The 27409-nt window shown below is 49.0% G+C and overlaps 1 protein-coding gene across 1 annotated transcript; it reads right to left on the reverse strand.

Moving 5' to 3' along the window:
• Positions 1-673: 673 nt before the first annotated feature.
• On the reverse strand, positions 674-23205 carry LOC143975764 (uncharacterized). The gene is given in 8 exon segments (XM_077478283.1): positions 674-760; positions 762-2569; positions 17099-17243; positions 17367-17573; positions 17683-17853; positions 17943-18040; positions 18157-18280; positions 23151-23205. Coding segments are annotated over 7 exon segments (2601 nt in total). The 5' UTR covers positions 18242-18280; positions 23151-23205.
• Positions 23206-27409: the final 4204 nt, after the last annotated feature.

The following is a 27409-nucleotide window of genomic DNA, read 5'->3' on the forward strand; positions in this document are numbered from 1 at the left end:
AGGGACAAGGAGATCTTCATAAGGGACGAGGAGATCTTCATAAGGGACGAGGAGACCTTCATAAGGGACGAGGAGACCGTCATAAGGGACGAGGAGACCGTCATAAGGGACGAGGAGACCTTCATAAGGGACGAGGAGATCTTCATAAGGGACGAGGAGACCTTCATAAGGGACGAGGAGATCTTCATAAGGGACGAGGAGATCTTCATAAGGGACGAGGCGATCTTCATAAGGGACGAGGCGATCTTCATAAGGGACAAGGTGATCATCATAAGGGACAAGGTGATCATCATAAGGGACAAGGAGACCTTCATAAGGGACGAGGAGACCTTCATAAGGGATGAGGAGATCTTCATAAGGGACAAGGAGACCTTCACAAGGGATGAGGAGACATTCATAAGGGACAAGGAGATCTTCATAAGGGACAAGGAGACCTTCATAAGGGATGAGGAGATCTTCATAAGGGATGAGGAGATCTTCATAAGGGATGAGGAGACCTTCATAAGGGATGAGGAGACCTTCATAAGGGACAAGGAGACCTTCATAAGGGATGAGGAGATTGGGACCCCGATTTAGTCCCTTGGAAAAGTTGTTTTTTTCAAATAATGTCCACACCCCTGGAACTGTTTCTTCCATGATGAAGATCAGCCATGGAGTATATCTGAGGTGTATATCAGGGTGTGCTTCTTCCCCACTGTGATCTCCAGCAACATTCATATAGAAGACATTTCTTGCACTCAGGACAGGAATACGGCTTTTCCACCCATGTGAGATCTCTGATGTGTGAAAAGATCGGACTTCTGCGAAAAACATTTCCCGCACTCAGGACAGGAATACGGCTTCTCCCCCGTGTGAGATCTCTTATGTCTGTTAAAATTGGAATTGTCTGAAAAACATTTCCCACACTCAGGACAGGAATATGGCTTCTCCCCTGTATGAGATCTCTGATGTTTGCTAAAACCAGAATTGTCTGAAAAACATTTCCCGCACTCAGGACAGGAATACGGCTTCTCCCCTGTGTGAGATCTCTGATGTGTGTAAAGATGAGACTTCTGTGAAAAACATTTCCCGCACTCAGGACAGAAATATGGCTTCTCCCCCGTGTGAGATCTCTGATGTTTGTTAAAACTGGAATTGTCTGAAAAACATTTCCCGCACTCAGGACAGGAATACGGCTTCTCCCCTGTGTGAGATCTCTGATGTGTGTAAAGATGAGACTTCTGTGAAAAACATTTCCCACACTCAGGACAGGAATACGGCTTCTCCCCTGTGTGAGATCTTTGATGTGTGAAAAAATCTGACTTCAGCGAAAAACATTTCCCGCACTCAGGACAGGAATATGGCTTCTCCCCTGTGTGGGATCTCTGATGTGTGAAAAGATCGTACTTAAGCAAAAAACATTTCCCACACTCAGGACAGGAATACGGCTTCTCCCCCGTGTGAAATCTCTTATGTCTGTTAAAACTGGAATTGTCTGAAAAACATTTCCCACACTCAGGACAGGAATATGGCTTCTCCCCAGTATGTGATCTTTTATGTGTATTAAGATGGGATTTAGAACGGAAACACTTTCCGCACTCAGTACAGGAAAACCCCTTATTTGTTGGAAGGACGGCACCGTCCCTCACAGTCTGAGGTTCCTCGGGATAAGAGGAATACGATGGTCCGGCACCGTCCCGCACAGTCTGAGGTTCCTCGGGATAAGAAGAATACGATGGTCCGGCACCGTCCCGCACAGTCTGAGGTTCCTCGGGATAAGAGGAATACGATGGTCCGGCACCGTCCCGCACAGTCTGAGGTTCCTCGGGATAAGAGGAATACGATGGTCCGGCACCGTCCCTCACAGTCTGAGGTTCCTCGGGATAAGAGGAATACGATGGTCCGGCACCGTCCCGCACAGTCTGAGGTTCCTCGGGATAAGAGGAATACGATGGTCCGGCACCGTCCCGCACAGTCTGAGGTTCCTCGGGATAAGAGGAATACGATGGTCCGGCACCGTCCCGCACAGTCTGAGGTTCCTCGGGATAAGAGGAATACGATGGTCCGGCACCGTCCCTCACAGTCTGAGGTTCCTCGGGATAAGAGGAATACGATGGTCCGGCACCGTCCCGCACAGTCTGAGGTTCCTCGGGATAAGAGGAATACGATGGTCCGGAACCGTCCCGCACAGTCTGAGGTTCCTCAGGATAAGAGGAATACGATGGTCTGGCACTGTCCCGCACAGTCTGAGGTTCCTCGGGATAAGAGGAATACGATGGTCCGGCACCGTCCCGCACAGTCTGAGGTTCCTCAGGATAAGAGGAATACGATGGTCCGGCACAGTCCCGCACAGTCTGAGGTTCCTCAGGATAAGAGGAATACGATGGTCCGGCACCGTCCCGCACAGTCTGAGGTTCCTCGGGATAAGAGGAATACGATGGTCCATCTACACTGTGTGGTGCCGGATGGACATTTGAGGTAGTCGGGTTTTCTCCTGGACTATACTGTGTGATGTCCTCATCTTCTACTTTACAGTCTTGAGACAAAGTGAGACAATCCTCTGAGGTTTTCCTCATCTCCCGTCCATCTACTAAAATAGAAATACAAAGATTATTACTAGACATGAGCTGATTGGTTCCCCTAAACCAGGACTCCGCCCACATCAGGCGGCTTTGGTCCTCTGATCTTGATGCCACAGAACCTATACATACTCCACAACTCCCCTATGGTTGATCCACCAGAGCAATTTCAGTTATTAATTCCATGTTTAGGCCTCTTAACTCAACCGCCAGGGTAAAATTGGAACAGTTGCAGCGTCCTCAGGAAGCAGGTGGGATGGCGCTTCCAAACCCATGGTGGTACTACCTGGCCTCCCAACTCCAACACATAGCCAGGGTTCTGTGCCCTGCCAGTGTTCCACACCCATTTTCAATTATATGAGGGACGTAATGTCATACAAAGGTTTTATCTTGTGTAGCTACTCTACGCTGCTCAACAAATTCCTCCCAGACAGCCCCGCGAGGGGTCATATCCGAGTGGGGAAGGGATATTGGGGCTTTTGAGGAGGCCGGTGGGAGGAGGCTCTTGCTGCAGTTCCCCAGCGCTCTTTAAATGTGGCCCAAAGGCTGTCCCAGTTATATTTGCACCACCTAGACTGGTGAGAATGGGCGTGCGTGACCATCCTTCCTGCACAAGATGCATGAGGGACCACGGGGACCTGATCCAGATGTTATGGAGGTGCCAAAAATTGTATATTTGTTGGAAGGATGTGCTGGAAACCATTAACAGAGTATTTCAGGTCCACCTCGCTGGACACCCTAAACTATGATTATTGGGAATCACAGATAATGTCCCTGAGGAGGAAGACTCCTGAGTAGCCCTAGCCTGGATGGAAAACTAATTTTGAGGCACTGGAAATCAACGGAGCACCCCCCCCCCCCCCACACACACACACACAATGATGGATTGGTTGAATCAAATGGGCGAGGCTATCAGGCTGGAAAAATACATTTATCAGCACAGGAGTAGTGTGAAAAAATTTAACAAAATCTGGGCACCTTGGCCGGACATTCCTGGTTAGGGATGAGCTGAACACCCACCGGTTCGGTTCACACCAGAACTTTTGAACGGACCGAAAATTTGTGCTAACTTTAGAACCCCATTGAAGTCTATGGGACTCGAACGTTTAAATAAAAAGTGCTAATTTTAATGGCGAATATGTAAGATACTGTCCTAAAAGTGGTTTGGGGACCTGGCTCCTGCCCCAGGGGACATGGGTCAATGCCTAAAATGTTTTTAAAAATGGCCGTTTTGGCGGGAGCACTGATTTTAATGACGATTAAAGTGAAAAAAAGTGCCTGGGGGGTGTCTGTAGTATGCCTGTGAAGTGCCACGTGTTTCCCGTGTTTAGAACAGTCCCTGCACAAAATGACATTTAACGGAAAAAAAGTCATTTAAAACTGCTTGCGGTTTTAATGTTATATCTGGTTCCTGCAATAGGGATGAAAATCATTGAGAAAAATGGCATGGGTAGCCCTCCCTGCCCATTACCAGCCCCTTTGGGTCTTGTATGGATATTAAGGGGAACCCCGTACCCATATTAAAAAAAAAGAAAGGCATGGGGCCCCCAGGCCCTATATACTCAGAACAGCGGTATACAGGCGGTGCAAACAAGACAGGGACTGTGTAGGTTTGTTGTGTTAAGTAGAATCTGTTTGTAAATTTGAACTGGTACATTTTTAAAGTGTAGCTCCAGTCAAAAAAATCTATTTTTAAGCTTTTTGGAAAACATAGGGAAGGGTTATCACCCCTGTATAATTTTTTTGGAGGTCTATCTTTTTTTTTTTTTTTTTTTAAATAATTCATCTTTATTAAGAAAATTTTTCGGTACAAAATAACAATGTGTCCCACATTTCACAGAGATCATCATTTCATACATATATAATACAATGGTGAGGGCGTACCCAACCCATACTCACGCCGGGTTCGCCCTACACCCCAATTCCCCCCCAGCCCCCCCCCCCCACCCTCTTCGAGCACACGCTGCTAGTACCAGTCCTTCCTATAATGGTTGGCTGGTTGGGGGGTAATAAGCACTCATTGGGACAAAAGGCAATGAACCGGGGAAGCCGGAGAGAGAAATCCGTCGCCCCCAGCCCATCAGGCATACACTAAGCCACCCTCTCAGTGGACTCCCCTACGGGATATCCCATGTCGATCAGCCAAGGGTTCCATATTGCTCCAAATTTTTTAAGATTGTTTTGTTTAATAATTGTTGCTCTCTCACACCAAATGGTGGCATTGATTGTGTTGACCCATCAGCCGTCTGGCCTGGTACAAACATCTCAGGACAGGTAGCTTGATTAGAGGGGGGATTCTATCCTCTTCAAGAATCCCCAATAGACAAATCCTAGCCTCTGATTTCAAATTGATCTTATAAATCCTGTTTATTCTAAGTACTATTTCTAGCCAGTACCCATACAGTTTTGGGCATTTCCATACCATATGAAGAAGGTCCCCCATTGCCCCACATCTGGGGCAGCTATCACTGGGTTTCCTACCCATTTTCCACAATTTCTGGGGAGTGTAATATACCCTATTTATACCTACCCCTAATCTTTGTATAAAATCTGGAGATCTGGCCTTTTTCTTGCCTATGATCCATAAGTCCCTGTAGCAGGGGGATTTCAGTCCTTTCAATCTCAAGCGATCCATATTGAGCTTGAATACCATGCCTCAGCTGTAAATATTTATAGAACGTCTTATTAGAGACATCGAATTCCTGTCTAAGGGTTTCAAAGGTTTTCATTACATTCCCTTCGTATAGTTGCACCAACCTATTGATGCCCTGCCTGCCCCATTCTAGAGATCTATCTATATTATTTAGTTCGCATAGGTATCGGTTATGCCATAAGGGCGTATAGATAGTTACTCCCACATATCCCATACTTTGCTTTACCTTATGCCACACCTTCCTCATTAGTATGTTAGTAGGGCATCTATGGGCAAATGAGTTAGCCTCCAAGGCTTCAACCAGTAACTTGTGGGGTGTCCCAACCATCATCAATTTATGGTTTGGCGGCCCATCCTCTTGGAGCCCCGCCCCCTCTAAGTGCTGGAGTTGGGCCGCTAAGAAATATGCTTTTAGATGGGGTATGGCCAATCCTCCCTCCGCTACGGGAAGCTGCATCGTCTGAAGCCCGATCCGGGCATGCCCCTTTTTCCAGATTAGGTCTCGGATAAGAGAATCCATTTTTTGGAACCATTTCTGGTTAATCCAGATTGGGGAATTATGTAGAATATACAATATTTGGGGCTGCCAGATCATTTTTATTAAATTGCAGCGTCCCGCCACGGAGAGAGGGAGACCACACCACCTATTAAGTTTCTGCTTCAATTTCGTTAGTAGTGGTACTAAGTTCTCATTAAGATACTGGTTCACTTCCCCAGAGATCCAAATACCTAGGTACTTCAGTCTAGGCACTATCTCTAGACCAATAACCGTTGGTGACGCCCATTGGACCCCGGATCTGGATAGCGGCAGAAGAGCTGATTTGCTCCAGTTAATTACAAGACCAGATTGTTGTCCAAACTCCCCCATCATCTGCACTACCCTGTTCAGGGTTGAATCCACGTCTCCAATAAAGAACAGGACATCATCCGCGAACAGGGCAATTTTATCTTCCTCTACTCCGCGCTGGAATCCCCGGATGTCCGGGCTTGATCTGGCCAGGACAGCCAGGGGCTCCATGGCTAGTACAAACAAGAGGGGAGACAGTGGGCACCCCTGTCTTGTACCTCTCTCCAGCTGGAAAACCTCGGAAAACTCAGTTCCCATCTTGATTTTTGCCCTGGGCCTATTGTATAGTAGTTTTATCCATTGGATAAAATGAGGGCCAAAACCAAACCTCTCCAACACTCCCCACAGATAGTCCCATTCCAGGCTATCAAAAGCCTTAGTCGCATCCAAGGCCAGGATAGCTCCCGACCCATCGTTGTCCCTGGGTATTTGGATATTTAGGAAGACTCTTCTGATGTTAGTGCTAGTTGTCCTGCCCGGAATAAAACCCGACTGGTCTGGATGTATTAGTTTGTGGATGTATTTATTTAGGCGGGTTGCTAGGGCCTTGGCTAGGATTTTAATATCTGAGCACAGCAGAGATATTGGCCGATATGATGAGACCTCCTGTTGATCCTTCCCCTCCTTAAGTATTAGAATTATATTGGCTTCCAGCATTGAGGGGGGAAGTTCACCCACCTCGAATGCATGGTTCAATGTTTCCAAGAGTTCCGGCAGTAGCACTTCACCGTAGCGCTTGTATATTTCTGCTGGCAACCCATCTGGGCCTGGGGATTTATAATTGGGCATTGCGGCTACTGCTTTTTTTAACTCCTCCAACGTAAGTGGTAGGTCAAGACTCAATTTGTCCTGTTCTGGTAATGTTGGGATTGCTGCTTGGAGTAAAAAATCAGTGGCAGAACTGCCTTGACCCCGCAATGCTGATTTATATAAGTCGTTATAATAGTCATGGAGTACTCCCATGATTGCAGGGGGACTAGAAATGAGATCGCCATTTGGTGACTTAATCACCTGGACTGTTGTAGGAGAGCTATTGGTTTGGACCAAAAGGGAGAGGGCTCGTCCCACCCTCTCTCCTTCGCCAAAATAGTGCTGGCGTTGAAATATTCGCCTATTCTCTGACTTTTTTAAAAGGGACATTTTATAGACTTGTTGGCTATCAAGCCACGCCTTCTGACTTACAGGGGATGGAGCTTCTATATATGCCCTCTCCGCCAGAGCAACTCTATTTCGTATTACTGACTCCTGTTCTCGGGCTTTCCTTTTAATTATTGCAATTTGTTGAATTAGTATGCCTCTAATATAGGCTTTTAGGGAGTCCCAGACCATTCCGGGTGAAGCTGAGCCCTTGTTTATTTGAATATATTCCCCTATCTTATCTAGGAAGGGGCTAGAACTATCCATTAACTCCAACCAGCCAGGATTTATCCTCCACTCCCCTAAGCCTGTTCTGGTTCCCAGGATCACAGTCATGGACAGGGGGGAATGATCTGAAACCCCCCTTGCCCCATATTCTATTTCCTGTACCACCTCTACTGCCTCTTTATTGCCCAAGACCATGTCAATTCTTGATAGTGTGTGATAGGTCCTAGAAAAGCAGGAGTATTGTCTCTCCTGAGGTTGTCGCATTCGCCATAGGTCGCACAATCCTATTTCGGACAAAAATCCCTGCAATCGCCCTGCTCTAGCCCCGTCGGGTTTGGGAAACCTATCCAGGCTCCCATCTAGTATTTCATTAAAGTCACCTAATACTATCCACGGGACTCCCGGCTTATTCAGGCAAAACACCAACAGTTTATACATAACCTCCAGCTTAAAGGGCGGGGGGATGTAGATGTTGGCTAGAATATAGTGTTGCCCTCTCATGAGACCATATAGAAAGACGAATCTCCCCTCCTCATCAATAGGGGACTCTTTACACAGGAAATCCGTACCCTTCCTAACTAAAACGCTCACACCTCTTGAATATGATGTATGGAAGGAGTGGTAATAAGTCTGGAATTTCCGATTGTTTAGCTGTGGTGCTGTGCTGGGGGTTAGGTGCGTCTCTTGTAAAAAGAGTAAACCAGGGCCTCCTCTCTCTGTTTCCATCATGACCGCTGCTCTTTTCTTTAAATCTCCCAGCCCCTTCACATTCCATGAAACAATACTTACACTATTCATAGACCTTGGTAGTTGCCAGGTTAATTGGGGGCAGGGGGGGAGAGGGGGAGGGAGACCCGTCCTCCCACGACAGGCCCCCTCCCCCCTCCCCCCCAGCCCCCCATACCCACAGCGTGTGCTCGAAGTTCCCCCCATCCCTCCCTCCCCCCCTCCCACCCCCACTCACCCGGCACCCTCCCCCCTCCCCCCAACCCCCACTCTTCTTCCCATCAGGGCATCCCCTAGGGGTCTCTACAGTGGCCCTCTTATACATTCACCCAGGAACCCAGGGCGCCCTACCCCGCCTCCCCACCCCTCTATTACACCTGGAAACCCGTCTTATCTGTTTCCACCCCTGGTATTTACCCAGCACAATCTAGACCCATCGTTCGGTTAAGCCCATCTCCTCAAACCGCAAGAAAAAATTAAAAAAAAGAAAAAGGAGGAGAAGGAGGGGACCTGCATCGAGAAAATCTCTAGCAGGTAACCCATCCATAAACCTCCTTCACTATTTCAACCTACATGAGCCCTAATTTCAAAACAACAGCAAGTTATACCATTTCACCGAGTGGCGATATTTAGTGCTTCTTATCTCCTAGATCCTATACACGTACTAAACTAGTTACGCTATTATTCGTTTCACCCGAATATAGTGAGGAAAAAAAAAAAAGAGGGAGGAGGGGGGGGGGGGGCAAACATAGCCTCCACCTATCTAATAAATATCGCATTAGTTAGTTAGTGTCCCTAGTGTCCCATAAATTACTAAATACTCTGACTCTAGTCTATAAATCCATTTGTGCTTTTGATGTGCATACAGTGTCATTTTTCCTTCATGTCAATCTCGTATTTACTCTCCATATAACAGTGTCCCAGATTACATAAAATACCACTTCTAGGCTTGTGGTTCTGTTTGTGCATTCAATCCTATTAATTAATTGCTACTTCATATAGGTCTCGACTTAAACTTGGAGAAGGAAAAAAAAAAAAAGAACGAGAGGGGAAGAAGAGGCAGGAGGAGGGGGGGACCAAGAGGGATCCCCAGCTGGTCGAACCCAGTAACGCTGGAAAACACTAAAGGTCCCCTTTATGTTCCTCCAGCCACCGCCTAACCTCATTTGGGGTACTAAAGAAAAGGGTTGAACCCAGGGCGGTCATATGTAGTCGGGCCGGGAATAACAAAGCATAAGCTATATTATGTTCTTGAAGGGTTCGCTTAATAGGGATAAACTCCGCCCTCTGCTTCTGTAGATCTGGTGAGAAATCCGGGTAGAATGACACTCTAGTCCCCTTGTAGAGAATGTCCCTTAATTCTCTGACCCTTCTCATCAAAATAACTCGGTCATTATAGTTCATAAATTTCAGTATCAGCGGCCTAGTGCGGCCCTCTAGTGGCCTAGCTCTAATTGGCACTCTATGTGCCCTTTCTATAGCAAAGAGTGCTGTAAAAAGAGTCATCCCCCAGAAGTTCTCTAAACCAGTTTTCCAAGAAGGCTATAGGGTTAGAACCCTGACTTCCCTCTGGTAGTCCAATCAAGCGTATGTTGTTCCTGCGATTTCTGTTCTCTATTTCATCAAATTTTGATGACTGGCTAGTAATCTGCTTCTGTAGCCCAGTTATTTTTTGCTGAAGTGGATGAAACTCATCCTCAATCGTGCTTAGTCTTTCCTTAAGTACTGTGGTTCTCTCCACGGTATTGCTCAACAATTGACCCATGGAGTGTAAGTCCATCTTAATGCTAGTTAGCTGATTATCCAGGCCGCGGATAGAGTCTTTACATTCATTGACTGCAGCCAATATGTCACGCAGCGTAGGTTCACCTTCCCCTAATGATGGAGGTATTGCTGGGCCTGTTGCATTGTGTATTGCCGTGTCCTCTGCTAGCACCGGATTATTTGCTTTATTTCCGATAGGTGACGCGATAGGATTTGATGCTAGTTGGCTAATGCTTCTCCTATCCGAGGGCGCCCCTTGTGAGCTTGCTTGCCCGGCTGTCTGATGGTGTCCTTTCCTGGTTGGTGAAGTTGCATGAGCATAACGTTCAAGTTTTGCAGCGGCTGCCGCTGAGGCCTGGCTAGCTTTTTCTTTGCCTGCGCGGGTTTTTAGATTCCCGTCACTATATAGTGTGTCCTCCGTAGCCCTTTTGCTAAGCATGGTCTTCCCCTAGGAGCGGTTTAGCTAGTAATGTAGCGATAATATGGAGGTTATATATCAATGGTAGGTAGGGCCCTTAAGTCTCCCTAGACTCTGTATGATTTCAATGCAGTACAATGCAAATAATACAGCGCCCTTGATCCAAGTGCTCACCCACCTCCGGATCAATGTAATCACAGTCCTTGGTTCAATGTGGTTGCCGTGTAATACCAAGTAGCCTAAATTATACAGTGCCTTTGATCCCTTGCTGCCTTATTCCGTCCTTCAACAATCCGACCCAATAATTAGGGTTTTACTGATCAGGGAACGGGTAAGGAGGTGGAGGGGGGATGTCAACTTCATATAGTCCTGGTTGTTACCAGTGTTCATACCAAATAAGCCTTGTCACCTGCGTTTTGGCTATGTTGCTCTCTCCTCGCCCCCCCCTTCGTTGCCCCGTGTTACCGCTTAGCCTGGGCCGTTGCCACAGGCTACTGAAGTGCTTCACTTCGTTGCTCCGGCTTCCGAGGTCTCCGTTCTTATAGCGGGTTTCAAAAAGCCCTCCGCCGCGCTACGCTGCGTGTACAGTCTCGCGATGACTCGAACCAGCGGCGTGGCTTCCCTTCGAGTCCTCTCGGCTACCGTCGGGGACGCTGTTCGCTCTGCGCTGCTCCACGGAAGACACTGTAGAGGGATCTCGCGATAGCTCGACCCGCCGCGAGATCTTCCACCACCAGCCTCAGGAACGCAGACACCACTCCTCTTCGGGCAGCCACCGCAGATTATTGTAGGAGAAGAAAAGATAAGACGGGCATGGTATGAGCTGCTTCTTACTCAAAGTTGAGCATTGCATCCAGGCTTCTAGCGAGGGAACAGAGGGAGACGAGGCCCGGGCGTCCTCTCACTCGCTCACTCTCTCATCCGACCACGCCCCTCCCCAGTTTGACCTGAGTTTTGGAGGTCTATCTTTATTCATCTCACTTCCTGTTGTCTCCTTCCGTTTTCAAGTAGGAGACGTTTGTAAGTTGGATGTTTGAAAGTAGGGGCCTGCCCTATATGCTCTGCAGAAATGGTGGAACAAGGTGTTGGTGTTGCCACAACACTGTAAGCCCTCAAAGTGACTCTTGGTGGGCGCTGGAGCGCCCTGCTGTGAACGATTATATCAAGAATTGTAATTACATGCCCCTGGTAAACAGGGGCTGAAAAATTGGGCCTTAGGCACTGGTGCTGATGCCACAACACTGCAACCTCTCCCAGATACTCTAGTTGGAGTACAGGAATGAGCCCTGCTGCAAAGCATTGCATAAAAAATTGTAATTACATGTCCCTGTTAAACATGGGCTGAAAAATTGGGCTGGTGGCATCACCCAGAACCAAAAATGTTCTTCCAAGGTATCAGCAGAGGAGGAAGAGGATAGACAGTCAACATCACAGGATAGTCACTCAGCATCAGCATAGGCAGTTTTGAAGAGATGTGATATTGCAAAAAAAAATTATTCGGTTACATCAGCTTCAGGTGCTTGGTAGCTGTGGGTGATCCAAGACTGATTCAACTTTATGAAGGTCAGTCGATCAACCAAATCAGTGGACAGGCACACCCTGTGATCGGTTACAAAGCCACCAGCAGCACTGAAGGTGCGTTCCGAAAGAACGCTGGATGCAGGACAGGCCAGTAGCTCAATTGCATACTGTGCAAGCTCTGGTCAGTGATCCATCCTCAAGACCCAGTAAGCCAGAGGATTTTCGGTGGGAAAGGTGTCCAAGTCTCACCTTGCCCCTAGGTATTCCTGCACCATGTAAATCAGACGCTGGCGATGGTTGCTGGAACCGATCATACCTTGGGGCTGCAGACTAAAAAATTGTCTGAATGCATCGGTCAGATGGCCACCTTCTCCACCGCTCCTTCTGACCGATGCCTCAGCAACACGTTGTCCAGGACCAGGAGTTTGTAACCTCCCAGTCTCTGGGAATGCGTTGCACAGACCTTTCTGCAAGGCCTCCCGGAGATGTCTCATCCTCTGCTGCCTCTGCGACGGCAAGATAAGGTCCGCAACCTTACCCTTGTACTGTGGATCAAGGAGAGTGGCCAGCCAGTAATGGTCTCTCTCCTTGATCCGAAGAATACGAGGATCCTTCCGCAGGCTTTGCAAGATCAGGGAGGCCATGCAGTGTAGGTTAAGTGAGGCATTCGGTCCGGAGTCCTCTGGGTCACTACGGACAACATGATCCACAGCTACCTCCTCCCAGCCACGTACAAGACCACAGGTTTCTTGGAACTGTAAATCATCCCTAAAAGACTGCTGCTTCTGAGTGCCAGCCTCCACCTCCATGCTGAAACAATCCTCCTTGTCCTCTTCCTGTGTGATGGGTGGGACAGCAGGAACACTGTCTGGATAAAGGGGGCCTTGAGAGGCAAGGAATTCCTCCTCTTCCTGCCTCTGTTCTGCCTCAAGTGCCCTGTCTATTATTCCACGCAGCGTATGCTCCAAGAGGTGGACAAGAGGTACAGTGTCACTGATGCATGCACTGTCACTGCTCACCATCCTTGTGGCCTCCTCAAACGGTGACAGGACAGTGCATGCATCCCTGATCATGCCCCACTGGCGTGTTGAGGAAAAAAACCAAGCTCCTCTGACCCTGTCCTGGTGCCGTAGTCGCACAGGGACTCATTGATGGCCCTCTGCTGCGTGTGCAGCCGCTGCAGCATGGCCAATGTTGAGTTCCATCTGGTGGGCATGTCACATATAAGGCGGTTCTTGGGCAGGTTCAACTCCTTTTGGAGCTCAGCCAGCCGAGCACAGGCATTAAATGATCGGCGGAAATGCACACAGACGTTATTGGCCTGCTTCTGGAAATCCTATAAGCCCGGGTACCTGCCCAAGAACCGCTGCACCACCAGGTTAAGGACGTGAGCTACACAGGGCACATGGGTCAGTTGTCCCTGTCGGAGGGCGGAGAGGAGGTTGGTGCCATTGTCGCAAACCACCATCCCTGGCTTAAGCTGGCGTGGCGTCAACCACCTCTCGGCCTGTCCCTGCAGAGCTGACAAAATATCTGCCCCAGTGTGGCTCCTGTCCCCCAAACAAACCAGCGCAAGCACGGCATGGCATCGTTTTGCCTGAGTACTTGCGTAGCCCCTTGAACGCCTATGGAGCACCGCTGGTTCTGAGGACAGAGCACTGGAAGAGGCCATGGAGGAAGAAGAAGAGGAGGGGGTGGAGGAGAGAGGTGTGTCACAACCAATAGTAGCATTTTGGAGGCGTGGTGGCGGAACAACCTCCAACACTACTGCACCTTGTCCTGCATCCTTCCCAGCTGCCAGAAGAGTGACCCAATGGGCCGTGAAAGACAGGTAACATCCCTGTCCATGCCTGCTGGACCATGAGTCAGTGGTAATATGCACCTTACCGCTGACCGGCCTGTCCAGCGAGGCAAGGACATTGCCTTCCACATGCCGGTAGAGAGCCGGAATCGCCTTCCGTGAGAAAAAGTGGCGTTTGGGGACCTGCCACTGAGGAACCGCACATTGTACAAACTCACAGAAGGGGGCCGAGTCTACCAACTGAAAAGGCAGCAGTTGAAGTGCTAGCAATTTAGCCAAGCTAGCATTCAACCGCTGGGCATGTGGATGGCTGGGAGTGAACTTCTTTTGCCGGTCCAGCAGCTGGGGCAGGGACATTTGCTTGCTATAATCGGACGTGGGTGTACTGCTAGCAGAGTTCCCGGAAGCACTTGGCTGTGACACACCTAATTCTACACCTTCATTCCTCTCAGAGCAGGTTTCAGAGAGGACTGAAGGTCTAGTGGGGTTGGAGATGCCAGCTGATGAGGAGCAAGGAGAGGTCCGCTTTGTTCTTTGGTGTGGGTCTTTGAGGTACGCTTGCCAACGAGCTGCATGGCAGGTCAACATATGTCTGGTCAAGCATGTGGTGCCCAAGCGGCTGATGTTTTGGCCACGCGAGATACGCTTGAGACATATGTTGCAAATAGGAGCGGTGCGATCTGATGCACTCGTCTCAAAAAAGGCCCACACCAAAGAACTTTTAGAATATTATGCACAGAGGCAGCGCTCTGCGCAGGCGGAGCTCTGCGGTGTGATTCAGTCGGTGTGCTGCCCCTAAGCTGGCCCCCGGAGGGCATCCTGCCTCGTTGGAGATGTGCCTCCTCCTCCTCCCTCCTTCCAGGCACCCACGTGGAGTCAGTGCCCTCATCATCCCCTCCCTCTTCATCGCTGTAGCAAACCTGGCAGTATGCTGCAGCTTGTGGAACATGACTGCCAGATTGCTGTCCTTCTTGAGAATCCCCTCTCTCTGCACTCACGCTACTGCCTTCCTCTAGCTGAGTATCATCATCAGAGCCTACAAAACACTGGGCATCCTCCTGGAGCATGTACCCAACACTGTGCTCAAAGAGTTCAGGAGACTCCTCAGGAGGACGTGGTGGGTCTAGGGAAGGAGTCACTGATGATGACATTGAGAGGAGGGAAGACGATGCGTTGGCAGCTGCTTTGCTAGTACCCTGAGACTGGGTGAGAGAGGATGAGGAGGATGAGGAGGGCTTGGTCATCCACTCTACCAAGTCATTGGTATGTTGCGGCTCAACATGTCCAGCTGCCGAAAATAAGGACAAGCGTGTCCCATGGCCACGTGCTGATGATGATGATGCACCGCGTCCACGACCAGCACTGTTGCCTCTAGACACAGAGCCTGCTTGCCCTCTTTTATCGGCTCGCGCCTGTCTGCCTCTCCTTGTTGGCCTTCCAGACATGGTAATGACCTGAAGGGAGATGGGAAAACCAGCAATTGGGTAGTGTATATTGTGCTGGAGGCACACACAACACCCACTAACTCCTGCAGATGCCTTTATTATAGAACACCAGCAATTAAAGGGTAGATACAGGTGTATACTGTGCTGGAGGCACACAGCACCAACTAACTCCTGCAGATGGCAGATGGCTCAATTAAAGAAGAGCAATATAGGTAGATACAGGTGTATTCTGCGCTGGAGGCACACAGACAACACCCACTAACTCCTGCAGACGCCGGAACACTACACAAGGCCGCCGCGCTGGCGGCCTTATATAGTGTGGGGCGTGTTCTACACAGCCTGAGCTATAAACAATCATGACTCTCCTCGCTGCCGGCGCTGTGATTGGCCAAGCATGCGGGGTCACAGTTCATGCTTGGCCAATCATGAGCCAGCAACGCACTGCGATGGCGCAGTGCATTGTGGGCCGTGAGCGCCACGCGAATTTGGCACGAACAGCCCACAAAGTTCTGGCTTCGCCGAAGGGGGCTAACAGCCGGTGTTCGAGTCGACCACCAAGCTCATCCCTATTCCTGGTCTAGCTCTGGTTGATCTAATTATGGAGCGTCTATTATTGTAGAGGGGGTATGATAGTCAATAAAGTTCTATTTGATAAAAAAAAAATGGGTGGTCCTCTGATCTCCTACCAGATCATTTCTTTATTCATGGACCTTAGTCAGAGAGTGAGGAAACAACGAGAACTGTCTTCTATAGGAGTGACAGTGATGAGGGGATTATAGGACGAGTGTCCCCTCCCCCTCTATCACTCATTACCATTTTCCCAACACAAGAAGTCCTGCCCTTCCTTATTTAGTCCATGATTTAGTCATGAATAACAGCGGGGCTGAGCCCCACCAGAGGTCAGAGAGTGAGGATGGGGGGAGAACAACCAAGATGAAGACTGGACTGATCCTGAAGACCCCCATCATTGGGTTATTGACTCCTCCCCCTCATTATCACTTTCTGTTTAAGGTTCCAAAGTTGGAGGATGAAATCACATTATTATCACCATGTAAAAGTCTGTCCTCCAATCACATCATCCGATATAAAATGTCCAGCTGGTATAAAATGGGTGCAAAAGAAATCAGGACTGTGTAATGTACAACTTATTATACAGAATACAAAAGTTAGGATTTTGTAGCATCAAAATGATGTACTGAACAACATAGAGTGTATAGTGCAGGGGTCAGGAGTATGTAATGTACAACATAGAGTATATAGAGCAGGGGCCAGGAGTATGTAATGTACAATATAGAGTATATAGAGCAGGGGTCAGGAGTATGTAATGTACAACATAGAGTATATAGAGCAGGGGTCGGGAGTATGTAATGTACAACATAGAGTATATAGAGCAGGGATCGGGAGTATGTAATGTACAACATAGAGTATATAGAGCAGGGGTCAGGAGTATGTAATGTATAATATAGAGTATACAGTGTAAGGGTCAGGACTCATAATATTGGTATTCAGTAATCAGTGGAAGATGAAATGATTACATGAGACAAGTTGCAGAGGTCCCACACCGCTGCCTCCCATCTCCTGAGACTGCACTCAGTGACTTGGGTCTGAGACTATACAGACATATCCCTCCACCCGGCACAGCCAGCAGACAACACAACAAGTAATCCTGGGGGGATTGTTCTTGTCATACCCGGGTATGGGGCAGAAGACCCAAATCACATACCCCAGGTGCCTAGATCTAGTAACATCTATGGGGAAAATGAACATTTTGCTCCCAGCTGATCCCCAGAATCTCCATAAATCCAGTCTAGATACATAAATTGTGTCGGCAGCACAGAGAAGGAAGATTATCGGAGAGAAATCCAGGAATACAGGACGGGGAACACAGCTCAGGAAAGTGACCAGGGGATTACAGGCTGATATCCCCCAGCCCCCGCCCTACTCTGGACCAATCGGTGAGCAGTATGGGTGGAGGGAGGTATTTAGTGTTAATGACCCACCTGTGCTGATCTCTGTAGGAGTGTCCTCCTCTATAAATGTCCCCGTTATTCCATCCTCCTCCATAGACTGCTGATCATCCCTCACATACCTCTCTTCTTCTTCTTCTGATTTCACCTCAAATTCTATATCCATTGGATCTCCACTCTAAACCAAGAAAATGAGAGAGAAAATATCATCTGTAAGAGAGGAGATTTATTATTGTGACATCACATAGAAAATCCACACATTGTCTCTATAAGTGTGTTTTATAACCTCCGTCCCACCAACCTTGTAACAGTGGGGGATGGTGTGATCTTCCTGTGTGGGATCCCGGGAATACAGAGGACGGGGACATCTCTCTGGTGGGTTCCTGGTATTTGGTGGCTCCATCATATCCTTGTGTCCTTCTGGAAACTCCTCCATCACTCCATACTCCTCATCCTCCTCTTTATACTCTTCTTTAACATCAATATTATCATCCCCGAGATTTCCACTCTGAATATAGAATAAAACATTCATTGTAACAAATACATTTCTGTATAAATTGTAACTTCCAAAAATTGTTCCTCATCTGTGATGATGGTGGGGGATGGTTTTGACCTACCAGTGTGGAATTCCGGGAGTACAGAGGACGGGGACATCTCTCTGGAGGGTTCCTGTAGCTGGGTGACTCTACCATGGTGTGCTGGTACAGATCTCTGGGTTCCTTTAGAGACTCCTCCATCACCCCATCCTCCTCTTTTATCTCTTCTTTAGGATCTCTCAGGTTTCCACTCTGAATATATAATAAAAATGACATCAATGGTAACAATGCAGATAATGTACAGATCCTAATGATACTAACAGTGATTGTTCCTCACCTACCTGACAATATTGAGGGATGGTGTGACCTTCCTGTGTGGAATCCCGGGAATACAGAGGACGGGGACATCTCTCTGGTGGGTTCCCATTACTGGATCCATCTGTAGGAAACACACACACTGACTGAATACATTGTTTCTATGTGTTTATCAGATGATGGGGGATCTAGGTGGAGCCTCCGTACTGCTCTCTCCTTTACAATAAAGTCTCCTCTTACCCGGTGATGTAAGGGGCGGCTGATTGGCCATCATGACGTCCTTGTAGAGATCCTTGTGTCCTTCTAAATACTCCCACTCCTCCATGGAGAAATAGACAGTGACATCCTGACACCTTATAGGAACCTGACACACACAATGATACAGTCACCATCCAGACACATCCCTTGTCTGTTACTGGATAATGTCCCAGAATTCCCAGAATCCTCCTCACCTCTCCTCCATCATCTCTCTGGTGACTTCTAGAATCTTCTTTGTATTTCTCTATTCTATCAGGGAGGGAGGTGGAGGCAATGTGATGGTCATGTGATCTTCAGACTTCACAGGAGGAAAACTCTAGATCTGAACACAAATAGTAAAATCAAATGATATTCCCAGAATCCTCCTCACCTCACCATGCGGGACATCTATTATACTAAAGCCCCACATCAGACAGAGGTGTAATTTACCCCCACAGGACCCCCACACTCTGCAAGGTAAAAGCTTGGCGCCGACATCCTGACGTCATTACATACAACGCAGGACCAACAGTCCTACTGTGCAAGTAAAGAGGCCAAGAGTCCATCTTAGAGGTCGACCGATATATCGGCCGATATTTGCCGTTTTTTAAATAATCGGCATCGGCCGATTGTGTTGATAAAAAGCCGATTCTACAGCGGGACTTTGAAATGACTTCTGTATAGAAGTCAGTGTGAGTTGCCTGAGTCGTCATAGCAACACTTTCCTCCTCTCTGGGCAGACTGCCAAGAAAAGAACTAAATGATACAATGTTTACACTTCTGAATGAATGAATGAAGTCATCTCTGTGTGTAGAAGTTCTCAGTTTAACCATTTAAAGACTAAATCTTTTCTGACACTTGTTGCTTACAAGTAAAAATCCCGTATTTTCTTCCAGAAAATCACTTAGACCCCCCAAAAATTATATATATTTTTTTAGCAGAGATCCTAGGGAATAAAATAGCAGTTGTTGCAATATTTTATGTCACACGGCATTTGCACAGAGGTCTTTCAAATACATTTTTTTGGGAAAAAAATACACTATTTAAAAAATAAAAATAAAATAAAAACAGTAAAGTTAGCCCATTTTATTTATTTTTTTTGTCCAAAAGTTTTGACTACCCGTTTTTATTTAATATATAGGTTTTTTTTTTTTTTTTTTTTTAATCTAGATCATACATACAAGTAAACTGATTGGAGGTTTGTTTTGTTTAGTAAATGTTTAAAGCGGGACTCGGCGTTTTTTTTTTTTTTTTAAAAGCCAGCAGCTACAAATACTGCAGCTGCTGACTTTTAAAATAATGACACTTACCTGTCCAGCGCACCCGCGATGTCGGCACCCGAAGCCGATCTCTAGATCGACACTCGAGTGCTGCCGCCGCCGCCATCTTGGGTATGGGAATCAGGAAGTGGAGCCTTTCGGCTTAATTTCCCGGTTCCCTACTGCGCATGCGCGAGCCGCGCTGCGCAATGAGGACGGTCCCCGCTGCGTCTGGGATCTGTGTGTTTCCCAGCAGGCAGCGGGGCACTTGAGGAAGGGGGCGGGCACTTGCGGAAAGGGGCGTAATGTACGCCCCTTTCCTGCAGAGAGCTAGCCCGGAAGTGGGTGCAGTTACCTGGATTATCCAGGTAACTGCACCCCCCTCCCCCCTGAAAGGTGCCAATTGTGGCGCCGGAGGGGGGGGAGGGTTTCCGATGAGCGGAAGGTCCATTTTAGGGTGGACCTCCGCTTTAAGTGTAAGAAATTTTCTGTATCACGTATGAAGGCGGCTTTCACACTGGAGCGGGGAGGCGTTGATGGTAAAACGCAAGTTTTAGCGGCTCTTTACCATCATTTTAGCGGTGCTATTTGGCTGCTAGTGGGGCACATATAACCCAGCTAGCGGCCAAGGAAGAGGTTAAATGCGCCCATGAAGCACCGCTGCCAAATCGCATTGCATGCGCTTCGGCAGTGGTGCCCATTCATATCAATGGGCAGGAGTGGTGGGGGAGGGGTATACACCACTCCAAACGTGCTGCTTGCAGGACTTTTTTTTTTAAGATCCTGCCAGCGCATCGCCTGTGTGTGACAGCACTCTGTCTTTCACACAGACTGCAGGGGAGCCATTTTGCAGGCACTTTACAGGCGCTATTTTTAGCCCAAAAGCGCCTTAAAAAACGCCCCAGTGGGAAAGGTGTGTTAGATCAAGGGGGATTAAAAATAAATAAATAAAATAAAATCGGCCTAACATATCGGCCCAAAAAAATCGGCATCATATATCGGCTATCGGCCTCCATGATTTCTAAATATCGGCATCGGCCAGAGAAAAACCCATATCGGTCGACCTCTAGTCCATCTACATCCTAACATCATCACCATCAATAAGGAAAACAGATGGAGGATCATAGGATCTTCTGACTCTGGATGGGGGAGCACTGGGGGGAGGAGCTGTGAGAGCAGTGTGATGTCATAGTACACATAGACTCTGGATGGAGGAAGTCACTTATGGTGACCATAGATACATGGAAATTCAGCTGGGTCAGCAGAGACCGGTCACATTTCCATCCATGTGTGGTCACTGCACATATCTACCCCCGCCCAGGACATATCTAACCCCCGCCCAGGACATATCTAACCCCCAGCTCATGGCTACACATCTACCCTCTCCCAGCACATATCTACCCACCAGCACATATCTACCCCGCCAGCACATATCTACCCCGCCAGCACATATCTACCCCGCCAGCACATATCTACCCTCCCCCAGCACATATCTACCCCCCAAGGACATGGCTATATATCTACCCTCTCCCAGCACATATCTACCCGACAGCACATATCTACCCCCCCCCAGCACATATCTACCCCCCCCAGCACATATCTACATAACTATCCCACCCAGCACATATGCTTCTAACCCCTCCATCATTCCACATATTTTCTATGTTGTCCTGCTTTCCATCCCCTCTCTCCCCCTCCCCCCCATCCATCTACAGAGTATAAAAAATTTTGTACAGACCTCGAGCATCATGTCCCTCCTCCTGTGTGTATACAGACCTCGATCATCGTGTCTCCCCTCCTCCCCCTGTGTGTATACAGACCTCGATCATCGTGTCTCCCCTCCTCCCCCTGTGTGTATACAGACCTCGATCATCGTGTCTCCCCTCCTCCCCCTGTGTGTATACAGACCTCGATCATCGTGTCTCGCCTCCTCCCCCTGTGTGTATACAGACCTCGATCATCGTGTCTCCCCTCCTCCCCCTGTGTGTATACAGACCTCGATCATCGTGTCTCGCCTCCTCCCCCTGTGTGTATACAGACCTCGATCATCGTGTCTCCCCTCCTCCCCCTGTGTGTATACAGACCTCGATCATCGTGTCTCCCCTCCTCCCCCTGTGTGTATACAAACCTCGATCATCGTGTCTCCCCTCCTCCTCCTGTGTGTATACAAACCTCGATCATCGTGTCTCCCCTCCTCCCCCTGTGTGTATACAAACCTCGATCATCGTGTCTCCCCTCCTCCCCCTGTGTGTATACAGACCTCGATCATCGTGTCTCCCCTCCTCCTCCTGTGTGTGTGTGTATACAGACCTCGATCATCGTGTCTCCCCTCCTCCTCCTGTGTGTATACAGACCTCGATCATCGTGTCTCCCCTCCTCCCCCTGTGTGTATACAGACCTCGATCATCGTGTCTCCCCTCCTCCCCCTGTGTGTATACAGACCTCGATCATCGTGTCTCGCCTCCTCCCCCTGTGTGTATACAGACCTCTATCATCGTGTCTCCCCTCCTCCCCCTGTGTGTATACAAACCTCGATCATCGTGTCTCCCCTCCTCCTCCTGTGTGTATACAAACCTCAATCATCGTGTCTCCCCTCCTCCCCCTGTGTGTATACAAACCTCGATCATCGTGTCTCCCCTCCTCCCCCTGTGTGTATACAGACCTCGATCATCGTGTCTCCCCTCCTCCTCCTGTGTGTGTATACAGACCTCGATCATCGTGTCTCCCCTCCTCCTCCTGTGTGTATACAGACCTTGATCATCGTGCCCCCCCTCCTCCTCCTGTGTGTATACAGACCTCGATCATCGTGTCTCCCCTCCTCCTCCTGTGTGTGTATACAGACCTCGATCATCGTGTCTCCCCCTCCTCCTCCTGTGTGTGTATACAAACCTCAATCATCGTGTCTCCCCTCCTCCTCCTGTGTGTATACAAACCTCAATCATCATGTCTCCCCTCCTCCTCCTGTGTGTATAGAGACCTCGATCATCGTGTCTCCCCTCTTCCTCCTGTGTGTGTATACAAACCTCAATCATTGTGTCTCCCCTCCTCCTCCTGTGTGTATACAAACCTTGATCATCGTGTCCCCCTCCTCCTCCTGTGTGTGTATACAAACCTCGATCATCGTGTCTCCCCTCCTCCTCCTGTGTGTGTATACAAACCTCGATCATCGTGTCCCCCCTTCTCCTCCTGTGTGTGTATACAGACCTCGATCATCGTGTCTCCCCTCCTCCTCCTGTGTGTGTATACAGACCTCGATCATCGTGTCTCCCCTCCTCCTCCTGTGTGTGTATACAGACCTCGATCATCGTGTCTCCCCTCCTCCTCCTGTGTGTGTATACAGACCTCGATCATCGTGTCTCCCCTCCTCCTCCTGTGTGTGTATACAGAGCGGAGGAGGAGGAGGGGAGAAGCTTTGATTCACTGACACTGTACTGAACCAGGCTGCCATCAGGGAGGGAGGGGAGACATCGGATGTCACTCTCGGTGCCGTCCGGTGTGAATGATGTGTCCGGGTCTGGGGCAGACGTAATCCCGGACACATCATTCCAAAACCAGACAGGAAGCAACCCTGAGCGAGGAGCAGTCCCCCATCCCCCTCCAATGTGTGGATGGGGGAATCACTTCTGTTTTTCTCACTCATTGGATGATCAATAAATCTGAACCATGTATGGCCGGCTCTGGAGGGAAGATATATTCATCATCAACTGATCCCCCTGAAGGGGTTAATCTACATATTACCTCCTCTGCCTCCAGATCCAGCAACGTCTCCTCTCTACTTCCTACTTCCTGTGTGTTCCTGACATCACTTCCTGTCTTCTATGGAGACTTCCTGTCTGTATCTGACATCACTTCCTCTCTACCATAGAGACTTCCTGTCTGTATTCCATAGAGACGGCCTGTCTGAGTAGAGGAGAGATCGCCACCTTGTGGAGCTCAGAGGAACTGCAGCCCCCAAGAAACGTCCTGTGCTGTGTACAGTATCTGACAAAAGTAAGTACACCCCTCAGTCACATTTGTGTAAATCTTTTCTCCTCTCTTTTCATGTGACAACACTGAAGAAATGACACTTGTCTACAATGTAAAGTAGTGAGTGTACAGCTTGTATAACAGTGTAAATTTCCTGTCCCCTCAAAATAACTCAACACACAGCCATTAATGTCTAAACTGCTGGCAACAAAAGTCAGGACACCCCTAAGTAAAAATCTCAGAATTGGGCCCCAAAGTGTCAATGTTTTATGTGGCCGCCATTATTTTCCAGCACTGCCTTCACCCTCTTGGGCATGGAGGTCATAGGGTGCCCACGTGTCCCGGATTGCCCGGGATTGTCCCGCAATGGACATCTCTGTCCCTGGTCCCGGGCACCTTCATTCCGGGACAATACAGTGTCCCGGAATGAAGTAGTGAACACAGCCAGTGAAGCCACCCTATTAACTTAATTTGCAGAACTGGTTGCTAGGGCTGGCCCCGCCTGGCGTCTAGTAACCAGTGATGTCAGCACAGTGAGGTCGGGAGCGACGCCTGCGCCTAATGCTGCCCTGCTCTTTTCACCCATCTCGGCAGTCAGCACCTCTTCCTTCTCCGGCATCCAGCGGTATGCAGCAGGGAGTCAGAACGGTGTCTCCCGAGTCCCTGACCAGCCCACCTGCTGTATGTCAGCCTGCCCCACTGCTGCTACTGATGGGGTGGCAGGCGGTGGGTCTGATGACAGTGCCAGGAAGCAGGAGTGGCGGAGGCTGCCAGGCTAACCCCAGAGGAGCACAATGTATCCAGACTCCGTTCTGGAACTCCTCCTCCCTGCACTTCACAGCAAAGACTGAGAGCAGGTGGCACCGACAAGGAGCTGCAGTAAGCCACACAGACAGGGGCAGTACAAGGGGGGGTGGAGGGGGGGTGGAAGGGGCACCTGCCCTGGGTGGTTTTCCAATATGCAGTGAGGGAGGTGCATTCAGAGCTTCCATGGTTCTCCTGCCTCATTGCCAGGAGTGACTGTTGTTCTCCCTCATTCTCAGCACTGTAACTATCCTCACTCTTATCTCTCAGTCTCTTATCTGTGCAGTTATAAATCTGTCTCCTGTAGCCTGTGCCATGCCCACTGTGTGCTTCTACATGGCACACGGAGGAATGCCACCCTAGCTGAGCTCTCCTGGAGTCCTGAGCAGTGAATAGTGATTACAGAGAACCGATCTTTTAGCAGCAGCCGACAGATATAAGAACATCTGAAAGATCCGTTCTCTGTAATCACTATTCACTGCCTAAGAGAGGGCTCTGAAATTCTGACCACCTCTGTGCTCCTCCTTCTCCCTCCAGTTATTGGATACTAAGACCACTATGGGGTCCTAACCCCCCCACTCCCAGAGGAGGACAGAACTTCCCATGTTACACACTTGCTCCTCATCCAATCTCCCAATCTGAGCTACAGCCATGCTGCTTGAGGTAGAGGGCACATTAATGTAAAGGGGAAGGAGGGGGGCAAACTAATGTAAGGAGGGGGCGCTCTTATGTAAGGAGGGGGCGCTCTTATGTAAAGAGGGGGCGCTCTTATGTAAGGAGGGGGCGCTCTTATGTAAGGAGGGGGCACACTAATGTAAGGAGGGGGCGCTCTTATGTAAGGAGGGGGCGCTCTTATGTAAAGAGGGGGCGCTCTTATGTAAGGAGGGGGCGCTCTTATGTAAGGAGGGGGCACACTAATGTAAGGAGGGGGCGCTCTTATGTAAGGAGGGGGCACACTAATGTAAGGAGGGGGCACACTAATGCAAGGAGGGGGCGCTCTTATGTAAGGAGGGGGCACACTAATGTGAGAAGGGGCCGCTCTTATATAAGGAGGGGGCTCTCTTATGTAAGGAGGGGGCGCTCTTATGTAAGGAGGGGGCGCTCTTATGTAAGGAGGGGGCGCTCTTATGTAAGGAGGGGGTGCTTTTATGTAAGAAGCGGGGCATACTAATGTAAGGAGGGGGCGCTCTTATGTAAGAAAGGGGGCACACTAATGTAAGGAGGGGTGCTCTTATGTAAGGAGGGGGCGCTCTAATATAAGGAGGGGCACTTTTATGTAAGGAGGGGGTGCTTTTATGTAAGAAAGGGGCACACTAATGTAAGGAGGGGCGCTCTTATGTAAGGAGGGGGCGCTCTAATGTAAGGAGGGGCACTTTTATGTAAGGAGGGGGTGCTTTTATGTAAGAAGCGGGGCACACTAATGTAAGAAGCGGGGCACACTAATGTAAGGAGGGGGCGCTCTTATGTAAGAAAGGGGGCACAGTAATGTAAGGTGGGGGTGCTTTTATGTAAGGAGGGGGCATACTAATGTAAGAAGTGGGGCACACTAATGTGCCCCCTTACATCCTCCAGAGAGCCCCCTTACAACCCTGGGAGTGCCACTTAGTACAGTAGTACTAAGGGGGCACCCTGGAGGAGGATGTAAGGGGGGGATAGACCGCTGTACTCCCCGCGGTAGTCCCTATGAAAAGTGATCCTAGCACCCACTTATGATCTTGCACACAGGCCCACTGATTTAATAATATGCCACTGCCCCAGCCTCAAAAATTGGGCAAAAAAAAAAAAAAGTATCAAAAATTATCCTTTTGGGGGGGGGGGGGGGGTTGTCCCTGAATGGAAGTCTGGAAATGTGGTCACCCTAGTTGTCACTGGAGTCCTCTTCCCCTCCCTCATGATGACATCACGGAGCTGGTGGACGTTGGAGACCTTCCCCTCCTCCACCTTCCGTCTGACAACCTCTGGATGTGACACTGATCACGTGACCTCAACTTCTTTGGTGGACCATGGCGAGGCCTGTTCTGAGGGGAACCTGTCCTGTTATACCGCTGTATGGTCTTGGCCACCGTGCTGCAGATCAGTTTCAGGGTCTTGGCAATCTTCTTATAGCCTAGGCCAGTGATGGCGAACCTTGGCACCCCAGATGTTTTGGAACTACATTTCCCATGATGCTCATGCACTCTGCAGTGTACTTGAGCATCATGGGAAATGTAGTTCCAAAACATCTGGGGTGCCAAGGTTCGCCATCCCTGGCCTAGGCCATCTTTATGTAGAGCGACAATTCTTATCTTCAGATCCTCAGAGAGTTCTTTGCCATGAGGTGCCATGTTGTACTTCCAGTGACCAGTATGAGAGAGTGAGAGCGATAACACCAAATTTATCACACCTGCTCCCCATTCACACCTGAGACCTTGTTACACTAACGAGTCACATGACACCGGGGGAGGGGAAAATGGCTAATTGGGCCCAATTTGGACATTTTCACTTAGGGGGTGTACTGACTTTTGTTGCCAGCGGTTAAGACATTAATGGCTGTGTGTTGAGTTATTTTGAGGGGACAGGAAATTTACACTGTTATACAAGCTGTACACTCACTACTTTACATTGTAGACAAGTGTCATTTCTTCAGTGTTGTCACATGAAAAGAGAGAAGAAAAGATTTACACAAATTTGACTGAGGGGTTTACTTACTTTTGTCAGATACTGTATATCTTTCCCCTTTCTCTCCTCCCTGAGTGTATATGAAGAGGCAGAGCTCAAATTGTTTATGAAGAGGAGGAGCTCCTGAGTGCATATGAAGAGGAGGAGCTCCTGACTGTGTATGAAGAGGAGGAGCTCCTGAGTGCATATGAAGAGGAGGAGCTCCTGAGTGCGTATGAAGAGGCGGAGCTCCTGAGTGTGTATGAAGAGGAGGAGCTCCTGAGTGCGTATGAAGAGGCGGGACTCCTGAGTGTGTATGAAGAGGAGGAGCTCCTGAGTGCATATGAAGAGGCGGGACTCCTGAGTGTGTATGAAGAGGCGGGGCTCCTGAGTGTGTATGAAGAGGAGGAGCTCCTGAGTGTGTATGAAGAGGCGGGGCTCCTGAGTGTGTATGAAGAGGCGGGGCTCCTGAGTGCAGATGAAGAGGTGGAGCTCCTGACTGTGTATGAAGAGGAGGAGCTCCTGACTGTGTATGAAGAGGAGGAGCTCCTGACTGTGTATGAAGAGGAGGAGCTCCTGACTGTGTATGA

The sequence above is a fragment of the Lithobates pipiens genome, unplaced genomic scaffold, assembly GCF_037356315.1.
Source record: "Lithobates pipiens isolate NorthernLeopardFrog02 unplaced genomic scaffold, aLitPip1_a1.2 Scaffold_13, whole genome shotgun sequence".
Classification (NCBI taxonomy): Eukaryota; Metazoa; Chordata; class Amphibia; order Anura; family Ranidae; genus Lithobates; species Lithobates pipiens.